At 38.9% G+C, this 21,502-nt stretch overlaps 2 protein-coding genes across 3 annotated transcripts; one reads left to right on the forward strand and one right to left on the reverse strand.

Annotated features, from left to right (window-relative positions):
- The first annotated feature begins 2,650 nt into the window (after positions 1–2,650).
- On the forward strand, positions 2,651–7,033 carry LOC125242283 (uncharacterized protein K02A2.6-like). 2 transcript variants are annotated; one of them, XM_048151046.1, is made up of 2 exons: positions 2,651–3,771; positions 4,143–7,033. In XM_048151046.1, exon 2 carries the CDS (start codon positions 4,291–4,293, stop codon positions 6,943–6,945), a length of 2,655 nt encoding a protein of 884 aa, XP_048007003.1. In that variant the 5' UTR covers positions 2,651–3,771; positions 4,143–4,290; the 3' UTR covers positions 6,946–7,033. The 2 variants fall into 2 exon arrangements, with proteins under 2 accessions (XP_048007003.1, XP_048007004.1); XM_048151047.1 differs by having other exon boundaries at positions 4,143–4,288.
- Positions 7,034–9,438: 2,405 nt separating this feature from the next.
- On the reverse strand, positions 9,439–15,467 carry LOC125238827. Its single transcript, XM_048146279.1, has 3 exons — positions 15,434–15,467; positions 11,316–13,511; positions 9,439–9,443 (listed from the first exon to the last, which is right to left on the reverse strand). The coding sequence occupies exons 1-3, from the start codon at positions 15,465–15,467 to the stop codon at positions 9,439–9,441; spliced, it is 2,235 nt and encodes a 744-aa protein (XP_048002236.1).
- Positions 15,468–21,502: the final 6,035 nt, after the last annotated feature.

The raw sequence follows: 21,502 nt of genomic DNA on the forward strand, positions 1-21,502 counted from the left end.
ACAATCAAGCGCCAGGAATAACAAACACGAGATTTATTTGATAGTGGCATTTGTCAAAATTGTGAATATATTATAACAGTTTGTGAATCTTTACCCGCAGTGTCATCACCTGTCAAATCCGAACGTGAGACCGATAGCACAGAATACAAGCCGACGCGACCCCGCCTATCCATCAAACGCTTCAAAAACTACCGCACAGCACAGCACACAGATATCATGTAAAAGAACTAAGATACGTCAACCGGGGTAGCTTTAGGAAAATTTGTATTTCGTAAAGGTAAGTAATATTTATATTTCGTTTCTTTTTTCCATGGTATATTTTTTATCAGGTTTTATACTTCAGTGTCCTATTTACATGACGGGACGACTAGGACGCATTTTATTATATTTATTTATTTAAACTTTATTGCACAGTAAAAATATACGGTTACAAAAGGCGGACTTAATGCTACATGGCATTCTCTACCAGTCAACCTTCAGGTCAAACAGGGAAAATGGTGCAAAATGTCGTCCAGAATGGTGGGAAAATGTCGATGACAGGTTCCAGTAGTGAAAAAGACCTCAGCTTGGCAGTTCCTAGTACGTTTTGCAAGTATCACTGGATACTTGAGCTATGTAAATTACTTATATATACACAAAATAAGTGGTCTTCGAGGTTTTTATTTTGATTCGTAATACCATCAAATGGTTAAAGGATTTCAGTTTACTGGCGCACCCTGTATATACCTACTGTGGCGGGGCCGATATCAAAATGTAGTTACCATTGTCCCCAGTTGATAAATATGAGAAGTGACGTTGACAAATCGGCTAGATGCCTTGAGAAATGCCGGGGCGCACCGAGCGGCGCCGAGAAATGCCGAAGTTCTGCCGGCCTACCCGACGTGACAATCGTTGATGCTACGTGGCAGTCGAAACGCAGACCAGGGTGGCTAGCCGAATGGCACAATCGCTCACGAAACGCTCACGAAACGAAGCGCTAGTAGATATCTATCTCTATCACGCTTGCGTATTGGCGCGACAGAGCCAGCGGCGTATCGCTTTCGTTTGGCGTCGGAGAAATGCCATTCGGCTACGGGGCCAGCTCTGTCGCGCCACTATAGAAGGGTGATAGGAAGAGCTACGATACATTTACGAAGTGTAAGCGCTTGTGACGTTGGCTAGATACCCTGAAGTTAGTTGGAATATTGTTAATAGTTGTAGTTTGTAGTAAATGTTAAATGCTTTAGGTTAGGGAAGCTTTGGCAGATTGATTTTCAATAGAAATAGGAGCCGGGCATTTACCCACGGTTATAGTTCAGCAGTGTTCTGAGAAAATGATTGAGTATTGCTCATAGTGTAGTATGTACAAACCTTACTATGAAGTATGGTTACAAATACATGTATTTGTTGTAACGATCAGCGAAGACTGTACGAATACGAGTTTGTGTCTAACACGTTCAATTGTATGTTTCCTATATTCTAACCCCTTTATTCATAAACGTATTCTAAAGTTATCAAGCCGATAAAGTTCGTTTGTCCCTTTCCGACGTATTGATGTGATAGAAAAGGACAAACGAACTTTAATCGGCTTGATAACTTTAGAGTAAGTTTATGAATAAGGGGGTAATTATGTTTGTAAATTGATATTTCACATTAATTCAGATCAAAATAGTAAATAAGTTTATTCATGAAGAACGTTTTAACTGACTTGGCTGTTTATACACAATAATTGCTCTAAAAAAGTTATGAATCGATACTTTAGTATCACTACAAGAAATCTCATTCATATGTTACAGGACCCATAATAAAACGGCCGGGGTTATAATAATCTAAAAGCAGTTTCGACTTGAAATCGTAGGTACCAAAAATATTAAATTGTTAGAGCTGAAGAGTAGAAAATTTGTGGGTTTAGAAAATTCGTCGGTTATATGTCACTTTATAGACTTTCATTCTTCTTTCATGAAGGCAGGTTAGAGAATATCTTTGATTTTGCACGAACCCATATAAAATATAAGGTATTCAATTGATACTGACGTAGAATAAAGGTGACTCGGTGATTTATTAGCTCGCTGTTTGCATCGGAGCGTTTCTACTTGGAATTGGATACAAAAGTGGGTATGTATATACAAAAAAAAAGTGTATTTATAGTAAGGACGATTGAAAAACCTGTACCTATATAAATTCTTTATGCATAAATATGAAAGCAAATAATAATCGAATGAGTTTTCCAATAGCGTGATAAGTACTCCGTGGATGGTACAGGAGTATTTTGATTATAGACTTAATTCAATAATTAAGTCTATAATCAAAATACTAATGTAAAACATATCGCTTTTAACACGTTCACTGCGTTACGGGGGTTTTTGAACCCCGTACGCTGTCATTACTCAGTGCGGGTGAGAAAAATCGTGTTCTCTCCGCTGGTGCGGAAGCTGTAATTTGGTCATTTTTACAACTACGAAAATGACAAATATATATTTGGATTTCTGTTCAAAAGTTTTATTTATTGATATATTAATTATATACGGGGTCTCAGGAACCCCGTACCGACCAGGGGACAAAAATTACCTTCTAGTGCAATACGGATCTCCATGAACCCCGTAAAAGAATTTGCTGGCCCGTACGGGGTTGTGGGCACAGTATCGTTAGTGCAGTGTGTTATGTATGTAGGTAGACATAAGTATCGTTTGACAGTTAGTCATTAAATGGTCATCTTCAATACCACACCTAGTCTTTTATTTAACACTGGCGACGGGCTGGAAAAATACAGTTTTTTCTTGAAGATCGCGCGTGTACATCATGTCGAAGGTATCGACTATCGGCAAGTTAAGTGAATTTGATTTAACCAACGGGAATTGGCGAGTATATGTGGACAGAGTGGAAATGTTTTACAAGGTCAACTCGGTCACGGACGACATGAAGCTACCGATATTAATCTCGGCCATCGGTGATGCAGCATATGAGCTAATGGTAACCCTATGTAGCCCTAAAAAGCCATCAGAATTAACATACGCTGAGGTTGTGAAAACAATGGAAAATCATCTCCAACCGCCACCGTCTGTATTGGCGGAACGTTTTCGCTTTCGTCAATGTCGTCAGGTCAAAGGTCAGTCTATAAAGGATTATGTAGCAGAATTAAAGAAGTTATCTCGCTATTGTGATTTTTCAACAACACTTAATGATAATTTGCGCGATCAATTTGCATGTGGAATAAATAATGATTTATTTCGGCAAAGATTATTTACCGAATCAGAGTTAGATTTCGAAAAGGCTGTATCTATCGCATCGAACCTGGAGGCGGCGGAAAGAGATGCACTAGCGGTGGAGCCTAGCGGGGGCGCGGGGACGTCGGCGGAGGGGGTGCATCATGCGGGTACGAGCACAGCCAGGCCGAACACATCGCAATTTGCGGGCGCCTCACGACAACATGCAAACATGGCGGCAGTGCATTTTAAAAACGGGTGCACGGCGTGCGGGGACCGTTATCATAACTTTAGTGAATGCAGATTCCAGAGTTTCGTGTGCAGTAGGTGTGGAAAGATGGGTCATTTAAGACGCGTTTGTCCGAATCCGATGGAGGATATCGGCGGAGCGGCGGCAGGAAGGCGGCGAGACGCCGGCGCCTCCACTGGCCGGGGGGCGCGGTCGCGGTGGCCGCGCGGGCGCAGCGGAGGCCCACGCCGCAGTACTAATGCATATTGGCTACAAAACAACGAATATCAACCCATGGAGGAGCAAGAGTTTCCTGAGGACGAGTGTATTAATCAGATGTCCTTAGCAGATTACAAACCGGTGAGCATAGCAATCAGTGTAAACAATATTCGTCTTATAATGGAGATTGACTCGGGGTGCGCGTTATCATGTGTTAGTGACAAGGTGTACGAGAAGTGTTTCCAGTCGGTACCGTTACGGAGTTGTGATTTAGTTTTAACAGTATATGATTACGGTCAAATTAGACCATTAGGTTATATTAATGTACCAGTGGAGTGCAATAATATCAAAAAGAATCTCGATTTGTATGTCATTAAGGGGGGGAATCGTGAAACTAATTTGTTGGGACGGCAATGGATGGCACATTTAGGGTTACGTGCCGAAGTACCTTTACCATTAAACTTTGTTGAGTCGGGAACGGAAAATGAAATTGTAAATGATATCTTTTCCAGGCATAAAGAGTTATTTGATGGCGGGCTAGGACGGTTCACGGGCGGCACGGCGACGTTGCGCGTGCGGCCCGGCGCCGCCGCCGTGTTCCACCGCGCGCGCCCGCTGCCCTACGCGCTGCGCGAGCGCGTGGACGCGGAACTCGACTCCATGTTAAGCGCCGGCGTCATCGAGCCTGTGGACGCCTCCGACTGGGCCACGCCACTTGTTCCCATACGTAAGCCGGATGGCAGCTTACGCCTTTGTGCCGATTACAAGGTAACATTGAACAAAGTTTTATTGGTCGACAAATATCCCGTTCCGAGATTAGAAGATGTGTTTAGTAGTCTTAGCGGTAGTACTTATTTTACCAAACTGGACCTGTCTCAAGCTTATTCGCAAGTAGTACTAGACGATGAATCAAAAAAATATACTGTCATTAACACGCACCGAGGTTTATTTTCCTACAATAGATTGGTTTTTGGCTTGGCATCGAGCCCTGGTATTTTTCAAAGGTTAATGAGTACGCTGTTGCAGGGCATTGATAACGTTGTTGTGTTTTACGACGATATATTAATTACGGGAAGTAATTTAAAACAACATTTAATAACGGTAAATACAGTATTAGATAGATTGCAGGCGCATGGCTTAAAATTAAAAAAGGAAAAATGCGTATTTTTACAGGATAAAGTTAGGTATTTAGGGTACGTTATTGACAAAAGTGGGTTAAGTGTGGATAAATCTAAAATAAAGCCGATCTTAGAAATGCCATACCCCAGTAATGTTAGTCAACTTAGATCTTTTTTAGGCATGGTGAATTTTTACGCTAAATTTGTAAAGGATCTTAGTAACTATTTGGCGCCACTTCACGCGTTGTTACAAAAATATACTAGATGGCAGTGGGGAGAAAAACAGATAGACGCTTTTAACAGGGTAAAGAGTATGTTGTCAAGCGCCGAGGTGCTCGCGCACTACGACCCCGGCTTGGACGTGGTGGTCACGAGCGACGCTAGCCCCTTCGCAGTAGGGGCTATTTTGGCTCACCGTTACGCGGACGGCTCCGAGCGCCCTCTGGCGTACGCGTCGCGCGCGCTCACCGCGGCCGAGCGCAATTATAGCCAAATTCATAAAGAGGCGTTATCAATATACTTTGCAGTGAAACGCTTTCATCAATACTTGTATGGTAGGCGGTTTTCGTTGCGCACGGATCATAAGCCCTTGGTTAGTATTTTTGGACCGAATGTAGGTGTACCGAGTATGACAGCCAGTAGGTTACAGAGATGGGCTTTATGTTTATCGGCATATGATTTCGACATAGAATATGTGAAATCAGAACAAAACGTGGCTGACGTTTTATCAAGGCTTATTAAAGCGCATAAACTAAGTGAAGTAGAGAATGAGAAAAGAGAGCCCGAACAAACTTACCTTCACTTTGCGTCCGACGCCCTGTTATTAGATTACAAAGTGCTAAAGAATGAAACAAAAAAAGATCCGTTACTGTCTCGGGTAACTAGTTTTATTTTAGATGGGTGGCCAGATGCCGTAGATATTGAACAATTGAAACCGTATTTCAACCGTAGAAATGAACTTTATTTAGAACTTGGAGTCATTATGTGGGGTCACAGGGTGGTAATACCGGTGGGCTGCCAGGACAAGGTTATTAGGGAACTTCATGAAACACATATGGGGGTTGTAAAGACCAAATCTTTAGCGAGAAGTTATGCCTGGTTCCCGGGCATCGATGAAGCGATCGAGCGGACGTGCACGGCGTGCGGCGTGTGCGCGGCGACGGCCAGCGCGCCGCCGGCACAGGCCCCGCGCGCCTGGCCGTGGCCGGAGCGCCCGTGGACCAGGTTGCACATTGACTTTTTGGGGCCCCTCGCAGGTATTATGTACCTGGTAATAGTAGATGCGTGCTCTAAATGGATTGAAGTCATCAAAATGGCGAGTACCACTGCGGCCGCGGTCATCTCTAAGTTGCGAGAAATTTGGGCTAGATTTGGTATACCCAAACAAGTAGTATCGGACAATGGACCTCCCTTTACTAGCCAGGAATTCGGGTTTTTCATGAAAAATAATGGTGTAGAGCATATATTTACAGCCCCCTATCATCCTTCGTCGAATGGGGCCGCAGAGGGCGCTGTAAAGATATGTAAACACGTTTTGCTTAAAGCACAAAAACAGCAACTAGATGCAGAAGTAGCTCTGAGTAGATTCCTTTTAATTTATAGAAATACAGTACATAGTACGACGGGAGACAGTCCTGCCAACATTTTACAAGGTAGAGGTTTACGCACGCGGCTGGATTGTTTAAAACCAGAAAGAGGGGCGCACGCGCGCGAGGCGCAGGCGCGGCAACAGCGCGCCGCCGGCGGTGCCCACCGTAGCTTCCTCGCAGGGGATACGATTTGGTACAGAAATTACAGTTCTAGGAATGCGGACAAGTGGCTCGAAGGTACTATTAAAGAAAGTTTAGGTAGCTCCGATTATGCATTAGAAACTAGTAAAGGGGAAATTGTACATCGGCATGTCGACCAAATAAAGCGGCGTTCACGTAATAGTTTGTGGCTTTTCCCGGGTGGCGAGGCCCAGTCTGGAGCCACGGGCTCGAGCAGTCCGGGGAGCGCGGGGCCCGAGCGCCGCCGCCTGACCCGCCTGCGAGGTATCAGCCTCCTAGGGTTCGAAATCCACCAATACGATATGGATTTGAAGAAGTGTTTTTTTTTAACTAGAGCAATTTCATTTTTCTTTCTCGTAATTAAAATTAAGTTTAGAGTGTTATCCATTTCAAGTGAAAAATATACCACTGGGGTCAAAATTCTTTAGCTATATAGGTATTATATAATGTTGTATGGAGACTAACATAATCTAAAGATACCTAAGTGTCTATATCAACAGCATAACTAGGTATACTGGGGTTTAGATAATAATATTAGGGTAGCAAACTACCTATAAGTAAATTGTAGAATGTAAGATTTATGTACCTACTTAGCGAATGTTGGAGATAACGTTAGCAACATTAAATATGTAGTGGCCAAACTATTTATTGTCATGGATAGAGTAATAGTTACCTAATAAATATTAAGCGCAGTCTTACCCTAGAATAATTAACTATGTATGATGTACCTTCTAGGTAGTACATACTTACCTGTTTATTAACTTTAATTAGTTATAAGATAAATAATGTATTTACTTACAAAACTTTCTTTTGTTTTCTTTGCGACGCAGTGTTTGCGTTGCATGTTTTTTTTTTATATGGTCAGTTGGGAAATAGGTACCTACAATTAAAAGATATTTACCTTTTAAGGTAAACAACAATTAAAAGGTAAACAACAATTAAAAGGTAAACAAGTGATACGCATAGGTGGCGGTAAACGTGTATGTACCTATTTAGACTGACCACGTCAGATAAAAGTTATTTGTGTAATTTGATTTAATTTAATAAAATAAATCTTTAAAATAACGGTGGAGGTGTTATGTATGTAGGTAGACATAAGTATCGTTTGACAGTTAGTCATTAAATGGTCATCTTCAATACCACACCTAGTCTTTTATTTAACACAGTGCTTACTAAAATACTTGTTATCGGCAAATTAAAAATGAAGCGCTCAAACCACACGTTAGAACTACTATATTCCAAAAACAAAGATTATCCCACACAATAAACGTCAAAATCACCACAAATTGACATCTAATTGCAGGCAGGTAATTAAATATATGTTTTTAATATGTAAAAACGGTGGTGGTTTATCTTATTTTATTTCTTTTTGTTACTTAATTATATTAACTACTTTCACAAAAATACAAGAGTGCGAAGTATCATATTTTTGATGTGTAATTTTTTTTATTAATACAGCATATACATCGATTTTTTTATTTCCCATCACTACTAATTTATCGATCTTAATACATTACATGCGTTACGGGGTGTACTAAGCCCCGTATTTTTTCAATTTTAGTGCGATACGGGGATAAAATAACCCCGTATTTTCTTTTCTATATAATTTTCTGAGTTTTTATCGTATCCACGTACGGGGATAATGAGACGTAGGAAATTTAATACTCTTACAGTTAGTCGAAAAAAATATTTGAAAATCCAACATTTCAGGAACTTACAGCACTTTTAACAAACTTAGGCGTACGGGGCACTTTTATACCCGTAACGCACTACGATGTAAACTATTACGGGGCGGATTGGGCCTCGTAACGCACTAGATTTTGGGTTAAGGATTTGGTTTGCCGCAGCGAACGTGTTAACATTCAAAATACCTGAATGTCAAAAGCGATTTTCATGAGTTTCATAACGCATAAAAATAGTAGGTACCTACCTACTTACTACTGTAGGTAAACACAAGGTCAACATAATAAACAGATATCTATTAAAGGCACTTAAAAGAATCAAAGCTCACTGCTTTTATCGTCAATTTGATACCTGTATAATATTGCAAAAGTCATTTTTGCCAAATACTATTTGTGAAAACAATTCATAACTAAAAGCAAGTGGCTTAACAAACGGTCTGTGCCAAAACAGATAGACAACGGTGAATCTTGACTTATTTAACAAAACACGAGGACAATTTGTCAAAGTCCCACAGCCTATTCGTCGCCCAGATAAATTCATTGGCGCGATAAGGGCTGGGATAATATTCCTTGCCGAGTACTCGCCTTAAACTCCCCAGCGTAAAAGTATCCCTAATTTAAAACTTTAATTACAGGACTTAAAACCCATTTAGATGAAAATTTACATATTAAGACTGACTAGGCATACAACTTTATAAATAAATAAATATTATAGGACATTCTTACACAGATTGACTGAGGCCCACGGTAAGCTCAAGAAGGTTTGTGTTGTGGGTACTCAGACAACGATATATATAATATATAAATACTTATATACGTAGAAAACATCCATGACTCAGGAACAAATATCTGTGCTCATCACACAAATAAATGCCCTTACCGGGATTCGAACCCGGAGACTGGTCGTCAAACTGGTCGTGGTGGTGGTGGTGGTGGTGATTATAAGTTTTATAACTGGCTTAAACCTAAAAAAGGCCCCTGAACCATTATCCAAAGAATGTTGATGGTTTTTTTTCCAGCTGCAATGCTGATACGTTGTGAGCGAAAGTTGCCAGCTCTTCGATCACCAGTAACGTCAAACAGACGCTTCGCGATTTCAGCAACAATACTTTTCTTGTGCGCGCTAGAACCTCATACATGACAAGAATTTAGATCTTAATTTATACTGGTTGGTTTGAGGTTAGGAACGGCGTGGCAATAACAACAATATAACTGTTGCATTCTTTGATAGACTTTGACTCACTCTAAAATTAAATGATAGATGAACGAAGGCTTAACTTTAATCCCTTTATTTACTGTTACAAGGGCACAATATCAAATTTAATTATCTATTCTGCCTCCATTGAGTGTAAAATAATTTATAATGGGTAATATACCTCCTATTAATAATGCCCGGTTCTTTCATGATTACGCGTGGCTGTCAAAAGTTGAATCATTACTGGATGACGGGATCGATCTCGAGTGATTAATGTGAGTAGTAATTATTACCGTTCAGACCCGATTCACGTACCGTTTCATAATAAACCTGTAGGCACTGTAATGTGAAACTTTAGGTACCAGCGGACCTATTACGTCGGTGTGATCTAGCTTATTGCGTCTGTGCGTCCTTTTCGCACTTAAGAGGCCGTCACGATGGGTAAAAATTCAGTATCTGTCAAATTACCCCATTTACACACACTAACGCATGTCACACTCACCAACATACTTTTCGCACACTACCGCAATTTACTGGAAGAGGTCAGTGACCTAAGTGAGAGGAACTTAAGACAGGTCTATAGTTTCACTGAAGATCAGTTGTAACGTTAAAATCCCATCAAAACCAAAAAAGGGAAATATGAGCCAAGTTCAATATTATATAATTATGCCTTGGTTGTTGGCGTCAACGACAAAAGCAGTGAGATCTAAACGGGTGCCAAGTTCAATGGCAGTCTTCAAAATGTTTTATGACAATTGATGACATAAAATATCATTTCTTATAACTTTTATAATAGAATAGAATATAATATAATTAATTTATTCGTTAACACACACACAAAATAAACGTTACAAATAATAAGACATAAACAAGAAGGAGATCCAACGAAATGGTCTAATCTTCCGATCAGACCATCCGGTGAAACAATCACGACAGGCACATAATATGTATGTCACAAATATCAATATAAGAGCCAAATTTAAGACGTTTATGTGAAATAGTTTTTGTTGTGGGGACGCCCATAGAGGCTCCAAATAGTTCGTGTAATATTATACACACGATGTTGTCTGCCAGTTCGGTTACTTGAACTTGGCTTGACACGCTGCCGCGTGTTTAGATTGCGGACAGTGTCAATTTAGTGTTACCATCTCACACGAATTGACTTCGATTATTTTTCAAAATAAATTTGTGCAAACACCATATAAAATCAAAACAACTCTGGTGTAAAAAACAGTGCTTCGTTTATTCTAATTATAAATGGTTAAACCCTTTTCCGAATGAATTAAAATAATTCACTGTTCCTGATCGGTTTAGCCATTATAACATCCGTTATAAATGCACTGAGACAAAGGTTGAGGTTATGTATGAACAGAGGTTGACAGTCAGTTTACATGTAAAATTGTTACCATATATAGAATTCTTCATTAAAATAAAAACTCTTTAATCAATGAAAAACAAACAATATAACAACTATAAATAAACTTAGAAATAAGGAATAAATAAAATAAATTAGATTTAATTAAAATAACTTATAAATAAAAAACCTCACCCAAGTCGCTGCCACCGGGCAGTGTGCCCAGAAGGCTGGCCGCATTGCCACGTTGGATGGCAATGCTTATACGTTGAGCAAAATATTGGCCAGCCCTCTGGTCACCTGTGACGTCAATTAGGCGCGCCGCTAACTCTTTGTATAGCTGACGCGCGCTTGGCCCCCATGGCCCCAGTGTTTCCACACCAAACGCCGCAAAAATGTAACTGCTGCCAAGGGTGGCATATTTGCGGCGTTTGAGGTCTTCGGCCACAGACGCCGCATGACCGGCACCACCGCTGGTGCCCTGAAGATGGGACGGCGCAAGTGTGTCAACACACGTGGCATCCCACACCAGAGGCCGTCCCAACTTCCAAGGCACCAGAGTCATACCGTCGGGCCTCTTGCCATCGTCCCTTGCCAGACCGACTGGCTCAAGGATGGCTGGGACTTGGACACTCACAAAGGCCCTTCGGATGATATCGTTGATGCCGGCATGTCGGGGTATGCGGCCGGCGCTTCTGCCACAGGAGAGCCCGTGATGCCCATGGCTATCCACCATGGTACCACAGCGGCAGCGATGGGGGACGTTAGTTGTAATCCCTAGACGCAAACATGTCGCCAGTCGGAAGGTGGAGTTGTCAAGTAAGGTGCCTATGGATGGTGAGGGTACTGCTTGCAACCACAGGCCCGACTCCCACTCCGCAGTAGCAAGAAGACGAGCTCGCTCTGCCGCGCTAGTTGACGTATCAACAAGACTATTCCGTACTAGACGGCAGAGCGGCTCGTCCCACTGCTTCTGCGAGCAGAGATTGGCAGGCGGATCTGTGTTTCCACAGGTTAATAGCCAGACGTTCTTGGCCTCGGTGCAATGGGCTGCCTCTATGGTGCCGAGAGAAGGAGTTAAAATGCTCTCAATCAAGCTTTGAGCATTGTGCACCGAGGATAAGAAAGCTGGGAGCGAAACACTAGAAATTTTGCGGATACCCAGGCCACCGTGCCGAACTGGCAGAGTAGCCTGGGTCCAAGACCTTTCTTCGAAACGAATATTAAAAACAGATGACAGAGTGTCCTCAATTAGCGAGTCTAATTTGAGAAGTAAACTAGGATGCTTCCAAAGGTGACTGCAGCGGAGAACGTACGTAAATTTGGGCACAAATAGGCAGTGTCGTATAATGGAATAGGTGGTGTGCATGTTGATGTTTAAAAGACGGTCCGAAATAGATCTGAAATTTTGAATTTTGTCATTAACGTATTCATCGAAAGATTGGTCTAAAATTGGGCAGCCAAGGAGTTGAAGCTCAGTTTCACGGATGATTTTTATTCCCGGGGCAATCAAAGCAAAGTCGTCTGCTATTCTTTGACAGCCAGTAACATGGTTTGAGATGAACAGTTCACATTTCGAGAAATTTAGGGTTAAGCCGATAGTCTTTAGGTCATCTGTTAGCGCCTGTAAATCGGCTAAAACTGTGCTGGCATCGCCTCCAAGGGTCCCAACGTCGAGATACCAGATGTTTAATTTAGAATTTAGTTTTTTGATGATAGGGTGGATAGCAAGGCTGAAAATAGCTGGGCCCAAGGGATCGCCCTGCTGACAACCAACAGATGAAGCCAAAAGATTTGATTTATAAACAAGTTTAGAAGGTGAATTATAGCACTGCCAAAGAAAATTGTATGTTTCGGGAATTTTTTCCTTGATTTGGGTCAGCAGGGCGCCTCGGTCCACGGAATTAAAAGCATTTGTTACGTCCACCTTCAACAGCACCTCGCCCGCCCGACGCTCCACGAAGGTTCGCACGGCATGGACGGCGGCTTCGCAACCGCTATTGGATCCAAAACCCAGTTGGAGGGGGCTAAAGTCTTTGCCTAGTTTTGTAAGAATAGCACGACACGCTATTTTTGCAGCCAGACGGCGGAAAGTAGATCCAACAGCAATTGGCCGTATACCACCGTCTTTTTTTTGTAAAGCGCACAAATTGGCACCGTAAAGGATGTCAATTACATTTGTTGGTACTTCACCTGCCAGCATAATGTTTGTTAGAGACGTGACTTGTTTAAGGAGCTCGTCACGCGTTCCGTTACAGTCATTGCTTAGCAGATCCTTTAGGTGTTGTGGCGACAGGCCATCTAGGCCACCAGCAGAGCCATTCGGGAACGACATGACGGCTCCCAGGACGTCCTCGGCGCTCGCCTTGAGTGGTAAATCACTGGGCTGGGGAGGGTCGGGCAACACGAGACTGGCTGCTGGAAGTGGATGTTTGTCAGTTAGAGCTGAAAGTGTGTCTGTGCTGTTCGGTGCTACCACATCGCTAGAAAATATGATGCGGGCGGCTCCCCTAATGTCGCCATCGGCTACCTTGCTTTCTACTAATTTATAAATGTTTCGGTTGTTAAAAGAGTGTTGAGGGTAATCGTGATGTACTGGAGAGTTATGATGGCAGTTTTCTTTAATTTTGGCTGTTAGGGATTTACTAGACTCGTTTTTATTGACATGTAGAACTTTAAAGGAAAATGTCAAAAGTTCCTCCCAGGCGTGTTTTGAGTTCTCGCTGACTGTTGTTTTAATAGTTTCAGCGAGGATTTTAGAAACTGCAACAATACAAATAATAATTTTCAAAATTTAGTTAAAGTTGTCTGAATCTAAGGTTACGTGCCCCGTGTGCAAACACCATTTAAAAATTATATTGAACGTAAGAAGGTAAGTCATACAGAACAATTTTGTGATAAGATAATATATTATTACAATTAATAATTTCGCCATTTACGTAAATAATCGTTTATAGAATATAATTATAATGATTAGTTCTGTTAGTTTTTTCATACGCCACACTGAATGTCTCTTGGCGAAAGAGAATGTTACACACACTGACACACTAAATAATGTGACCAGTATAATAAAAATAAAGTCCAACGAGTTAAAATTAATTTTAAAACTCTTTCATTTTAATAAAGTTTAGAAGACAAAAAATACCTATATTTCTTATCATTGTATTAAAGTTACATATATTTTTTTATTTCTCAACAATAATAAGTAGTAAACAACACAAAAAAAACGATTTTAAACTGAGACTCTTTTAGACGTGACGATATTTATTTACCTTATTACTTTTGAATACATTCATAGCACTGGCAATCTTTTTGTATCCGTATATGATTTCCAGTGTCAAAAACAAATGTCATTGGAGCAAATTTGGCGACACGTCCGCTCCGAACGAGCCCGATCGGGCGTCTGACTCAATAGAATCTGTTCGCAGTTTTGACGTTTGTATGGAAAATTTACGAAAGTTTATATTCAACATTGATTTTATTCGTTCTCTTTGTAAGGAAAAATATGAAAAGGTAATAATTCTGTAGTCCAGTTATCTAGCTTATAAAATAACATTATTTTAAAACTAAAACACGGTCGTACATATTCAAATTTATGAAGATGCCGACAGGGGCCGACCGCATTTTAGTTACAACTTTAAGTAAGTATGTATCTAAAATTGGAAGTGTTTCCTGATTTGTATTACACACTATTTTGCATACACATACTTAAAGTTTATAATTATCAAGAAAGCCTTTTGTTTGCCTAAAAGGTTTTCGAAGTAATTGCCATTTTATTCGAAGTATTTTTAGACAAATATTGATGTCGTTTAACTTCCATTTACTGTATTTTAGTAGCATGATAACACACATGTAAACTACTGAATTTTTAGTTTAGGATATAAGTAATGCGACAGCATCAATTTTAGCAGCCTAAAGTATACAAAATTGAGCTCAGCTCACTCAGACGTGAGCACTATTTGCGGGTTTTCTTAAACTAGCGTCAGGAAAAAAATCATAATTAATTCAGGGAGTAACTTTTCCTTGATGTTAACTACTGATTTTGTAGATAAGAATACGCGCTGTTTAAAACAAGTGCTTTTCTTATCAATAAGTATATACTGAAACTAAAACCGGACGTAGAAAACTACCAATTTTACGATTTTCTACTTTTTGATATTGACGGCCTCTTAAAGAAGGTACGCCTTCAGTTCGCTGCGCTAAACGATGTTACCGCTTCCCGGCTCCGTCGAATAGAAAAATATGATAAATCAATAATACCTAACTTGACCAGTAAATAATAAAACCCGAGATCACATGTTTGTTGACCTCGGTTCCTCTTCGGCTGACAATTACAAGGGATCTTAGTTTTTTTACTTTTCAAAACTGACAGTAGAAGTTCAGGACTATTATTCGAAAACTGACATATCGTGTTGATATTTGGTTGACGTGAAGGAAAAATTTGACAGTGTCTCTTGGAGGTATGCTTCTTAAGTACCTAGTTAACAAACGACCGCACCGTACCGCGACCTTGGATTTTGTTTGGTGTGGCGCGGCCCGCGGGCGTCTATTAACACTTTTATTCTTACTTATAGGTACTTATAACGTGTTATCATCGAGTTGGAAATTTAAAAACGCATAAACCTCACACCAGCTTGAAGTAGCGATTGTAACTGAACAAACCCAATATGTTCGAACTGCGATACCCGGGCAACATCTGCGCGCGACGCACCGCCTCATTCCTCGGCAAACTTTACTAATATATTGTTTACTTGATTTATGTAAACGCTTGTCGCTGAAATGGACGCTGGATATACCTACATTGTAAGGTAGGATATGATTTAGAAGGTACCTATTTAATGAGCCTCGATTTATGTTCTGGGCATGAACAGTAAACACTACATGATCCAACTATCTTAGGTTTTTAACATTTTAAAATACTTTACATTTTGCATCATGTTAAAGCCCTATCTAGTAAATAATTCTAACAAAGTCAGGGGAATAAGAGCGACTTATTCAATAACGAAGTAAACATTCCTAATTGGGTATATTTATTAATATACGTAAGTAATTGGGTCTTTGGCGTTTTTCTTAATTAAAGAAATAGGTTTCGGTTCCCTTTGAAGAGTTTTTATAGGTAACTTTATTAGACATTGAATTACCTACCGATCGTTATATCATAGCATTCATAGCAAATAAGTACTTACATAATTATAATATTTTTTAATAAACTTGTTCTTTTAATACGGTACTTTTCAAATGTTGATACTAATTTCATAATGATAATAAAACAAAAACCATTATTTTAAAATGTAAATATATTGGTTTTTGTACTTGATATGAAAGTGTGTAGTTGGGAACAAATTAAAGTATGGGTAATATGAGTGTTAGGTATAACAATGGAACCCTAAAATTTTCCAATGGCGAGATTTCACCGCATGTTATGAAAACAAGAGCAATCGGCAGTAGTTGACGATGCAGACGCTTGCACTAACACTCTTTTTCATCACTTGTGTTTTAACGGAGTTGGAGTTTCCGAGGTATCCTGGAGGCGGTATGATATTCTTAGACATATCAATATGTTTTTTAGCCTACTTAAATCCTCTTCTGCTGGGTAATAGACCCTGCTTCTCCATATAATTCCAAATTCTCCAATTCATCGGGCCAGTTGTTCACTGTTCAGAAATGCGTCTAAGTCATTCCATCGACTCTCTATATAATCTAATAGGTAGATTGTTATTTTTAGATAAGATGGAGCGCATCGCCAACAAACTGTTTTACAGTTTGGCGAAACTTTAATGATATGCTTGTGTACATTGTCTTTTTTTGTTAAAAAAAAAAAAGACTTTGCCCGTCCATGTACATCATCGATATCCATGTGATGGCTATATATGTATCAAACTTTTTAAAAGTTTTGTGAAACTTATGCAAGATAAGATGATGGGCGATAAGAGGGAATCATGCTGTGCCGAGTTGCCGACCCCAATATGAATGACTAACATGAATGGTAATATGGGCAAGCGAATTATGATATGAAACTGAGCCAAGTCGTTTTGTGATAAGTTTAATTTACCTTATTAATTTTGGTACGCAATCAATAACCAATATATTAAAGTGCCAGCCAAATGTACGAATACGAACGATCACTTTATACCTAAGTTAGATTGCGAGATGTTTAGTCTTATTTTCATCCTCAGGTAAGTGAATTACTCGTGCCTACAGCGCTGCAGTTCCACGTGTAAACAACAGAATTGTTTACAAATGGAACTTCAGTAGTAAGTACAGGAGGAACGCGAACACTGTTTGCACGAGTCTAGCTATACGAATAAGCTTGACACTACACCAAACAACGGGCTACAGTTAGAAAATAAAATTTGACATTCTTTGGCTATATTAACGATCTGCAATTTAAAATGTTTATAATTCGTAGGTCACCATAGTTATATTCATATATTCATATTCATATTTATTAGTATTAAGCATATGTTGTCAAGAATATACATATTTCATCATTATTACTCTTAAAATACTAGATTAGAGAATAAAAACATATAATTACATGAATATGAAACAAATTTCATTTTTTTTCTTTAAATTAATATTATTCAGTCATGAATTCAGTCACGGAATAATAGGCCTTCTGGACTAAAAAAAGTTAGTTAGTTGTTTCTTATATTGAAATAAGGACAATAACTTAAGGGGCGGCTCACTCTGCGATTCTATCGCCGCGCTACAAGTACCTACATGCCGGCGGCCGCGAGTTCGCGGCCTAATCAGGGGTGGCGCACGTTCTCACGGAACGCACGTTCGCACTTTCTATTGTTACTTTGTTTTTTTAGGTTCATATCTGATGTCCGCATGTGAATGGCAAATAATGTTTAGTTAAATAGACATCATGAATAGAATAGGACTCAATATGTTATATCTTACACAGATCTAATATTGATTAAGTCCCACGGAAAAGTTCAACTAGGCTTGTAATGTTGGGACAAAAATATATAAATACTGTATGGATATATATATATATAAATATATATGTATACGTATACATAGAAAGTACCTAAGACTTGAATATAATAGATAATAGTATAACATTTCATCTGAGTATTAATTCGTTTTAATCCATTGGCAACCCTATCGTCCGACACTGCGCACGTGCGGCTCGTTTCTTTGTTAGAATTTGTAGGTATTTAAAAGGCGGCATTTTGTGAACATCAAAGCAGTGGGCCTTCTGTACTTGTACTATTATATATATTCTGTGCTACCACAGCTACTATGAGTTTTTGACGTTATAAACGTTACTCGACGGGGTCAAACGTGATAGAAAATGGAAAACCAGACCAGAAATATAGGACTACACGCAAGCCATGTTGCGGAATCTAGTAGGCAAGACTTTTTATCGCATACCGTGGTTCTAAAATCCGTGCAGTCACCATTATAAAAAAAATTCGAAGTCAAAGTCAAACAGTACGATGTCATATTAATAAAGATCGTTATCAGCGTGCTGTATTGGTGGCAGAGTATGGTTGGCAAAAAAGCAAATACACAAGCTTGTATTTAAAACATTATATACTTAACAAATTATGAAATATATACATATTTATAATTACTTATCTAAATTACATTGAATAAATTACTGAAATTTGTTCAACAGATTTGGCTTCGTGCACTACTTATACTTTTGACTTGAACTAGGTACTTGAATAACATTTCTATATAGTCGTATCTAGAGTACATTTGATTATTTGGATTAAAATAATACACCTACACTTCGCGTTATGTCTTTTTATAACATCTTTTTGAGAAGTATCAAGACTAAGTATATGTTATATTTATGTAAATCTATAATATGTAATTTATATGTATTTATTATTAATATATGTATTTATTAGTTATTAGTGTCTTAAATAGGTAAATATATTTATATAAGTCCCTATTTTTTTTTTCTATAACGTAGTCCAATAAAATCAAGTCTTTAGTGTTCTTTACATATCCCGCACCTTTTTTTGGTCTTCTCTGTTTGGCCTAAAGGTTGACTGGTAGAGAATGCCATGTAGCATTAAGTTCGCCTTTTGTAACTGTATATTTTTACTGTGCAATAAAGTTTAAATAAATAAATAAATAATTAATGTCATTTACAAACCTATATCGTTTTAAAAATATACAGGGTGTAAATCTAATACGGGCGAACCTCTTAACGGTGGTGAGTATAGGACATAAAAAATCGAATTAGATAACTTTTAAAATTGATTTTTTTTTATCCATACCAATTAATTCGGCCCCCCAACGTAATGCAAACACACTCGCTCGTTGAAAATTGTCATTGATTGTCATCGCAACAACGTTTACAGTACATTGCTGCTGGGATTTTTTTCAAAAATTAATTATGGGGTGAAAATTACGAGTAACTCAAAAACACCTCTTAATTAATGATAACAATATTGAATTATACGCTTGGTTTCATTTATCGCCCTTATTAGGTTTACGCGTTGTATAGTTCGTCGAATAAGGTACCGTACAAGTGTAATCCTAAGAAGGTAAGTATTTATTTTGTAGTTAAGAACAATGTGAATATTTAAATGTATTTGTTTTTTTTGCCAACCGTACCGTTTGCCACGAAAAGTGCACCTTGATAACGATCTCTACATATTAAATATAGATATTTATACAAATTGTCCCACCGTTACTAAGTTAATTTTAATCGAACGTAGTTAATTTTAACTAATAATGTTACTATTCCTATATTAATAATGTTGTATGTTATCGAACGTAGTTAATTTTATTTTAATAGTATTTTTTAGTATGATTATGACAAAATTTACTAATAAAAACGTTATTAGTTAAAACTATCTACGTTCGATTAAAATGAACTCAGTAACGATGTGACAGTATGTATCTTATACTATTAAACGAGCAATTCTTGTACATTTATTTATTTATATATTTATTTATTTATATATACCGACGATCTCGGAAACCGCTCTAACGATTTCGCTGAAATTTGTTATGTGGGGGTTTTCGGGGGTGAAAAGTCGATTTAGCGTAGCCTTAGATCCCGGAAAACGCGAATTTTCGAGTTTTCATGAGTTTTTCTTTCGCGTTTGAAAACATAAAATATGGTTCTTAATTTCGCCGCGCGCGCATCGATTCCGCTTAACTCAGTCGTACGAGGTCGGTCTAATGTACGCAAATAGATCGTAGGTGTCAGGGTTTCGAATCCCGGCCAGAAATTAAGTTTTTGTTTTTTGTCTTTTTTTTTGTTTTTATATTTATAAGAGTTTTTTTTTTCATCTAAAGACGTGATATATTAAAATAGAACCGAGCGAAGCTCGGTCGCCCAGATATTAAATATTTATATTTAATATGACATCGTACTGTTGGACTTTGACTTTGACTTCGAACATTTTTCATATGGCGACTCCACGGATTTTAGAACCACGGTATGCAATAAAAACTCCTAAATAATACTCATTAGAAGTATTTTATTGACATGTATACTATACTGATCAGAATAACAGCGCCCTCTTGACAAAAATAATATTTTTCTCAAACATGCAATGAAATATTGTCTTTACGTTCCTTAAAATCGGCTGGGAAGTATCGCTTTTTGGGCGCAACAACTCGAGAGGACTGTAAAGGGATTCATATTTTTTAGGCCTAGGCCTGCAAAGTGACTTTTTTTTTATAAAATATTGTCCTTTAGAGCATTTTTTTTTTAATTTAATTGTATGTTTGAGAAAAGCACTATACATGCCTCGGCGTGAAAACGGATTCCCGGCCTCGTATCCCTATCCGTATATACCCACTTGGCCGGAAATCCTCATTTTCCCGGCCTCTGATGTAATGTACTATTTCTGGTCAGGCTTTATATTGTGTAACGATGTAAGCATTGTTTTTCTCCCTAGGTACATCAAATGTCATATCCCGTGACATTCACGCTTACCTAACGAATATAGTATTTTATGTAACAGGCGTTTAAAGGAGGTCAAAAATGACGAGTGGCGTGGATAACAATTTGAGGCGAAGCCGAAAATTGTTATTAAGACGCCACGAGTATTTTTTGACTCAGTTAAACACCGTTGCATACAATACTTTTTTTACGACCATGCACTTACTTTTTAATAGTTTTCTAGAATAACTTTCGTGAAATTCGCACTGTTCCCTGTATTTTGACTTATCCTCTGTAATGATCCTGCACTCACCCTGTCGCTCGCACTGGACCGCGCCGCCGCGCTCACCCACGCTATATCCCTTAAAGGCTACCTAACAATACTTTAAGAGCTATATCGTATGCGTCGGTGCGCGGGGCGCCGGGCGGGGGCGGGCATCTTTTATGTAGGGTTTTAACGATCTATGCACGACCCTGTAAATGACGAATAACAGTTCGGGAGTAGAAAAACGTATTAAAGATGTCAAATACATGTGGCAAAGGTTCTGCTTCACGTAATATGCAAGGTGGATATCTGCTTCTTCTAGTCACCCTTACTCAGAGTGTGTTTTTTTGTCGTTTTCAGAATTGTTGCCGGGATATATAAAAAAGGCCCTCAAGGAGAAAAATCAGTACGTGCCAAAGATACGAGAAAAGAAGCGTACAATTTCCAACCTGACTATGAAAGAAGTGTTCGACCGTATAAAGGATATAACGAGAGCTTTGAACTACAAGGCGTATCAGAACGGTTTTAAAGTCGATTATAAATTCAGAATTTTAGATCATTTATAACATTTACTAAACTAACATCGTTTACATTTATTGATATTTCCAGCATCTAGAAGAC

The sequence above is a fragment of the Leguminivora glycinivorella genome, chromosome 2 (genome assembly GCF_023078275.1).
Source record: "Leguminivora glycinivorella isolate SPB_JAAS2020 chromosome 2, LegGlyc_1.1, whole genome shotgun sequence".
Lineage (NCBI taxonomy): Eukaryota > Metazoa > Arthropoda > Insecta > Lepidoptera > Tortricidae > Leguminivora > Leguminivora glycinivorella.

What these genes read in the sequence shown, in the direction of transcription:
- LOC125242283 (XM_048151046.1), top strand. Translation starts at nt 4,291, where the DNA reads ATGTTAAGCGCCGGCGTCATCGAGCCTGTGGACGCCTCCGACTGGGCC.
- LOC125238827 (XM_048146279.1), bottom strand. Translation starts at nt 15,467, where the DNA reads ATGAGGCGGTGCGTCGCGCGCAGATGTTGCCCGG. An exon ending in CGCGCGCAGATGTTGCCCGG is followed by an intron (nt 13,512 to 15,433) that starts GTATCGCAGTTC and finishes GTATTGTTGCAG; the next exon opens with TTTCTAAAATCCTCGCTGAA.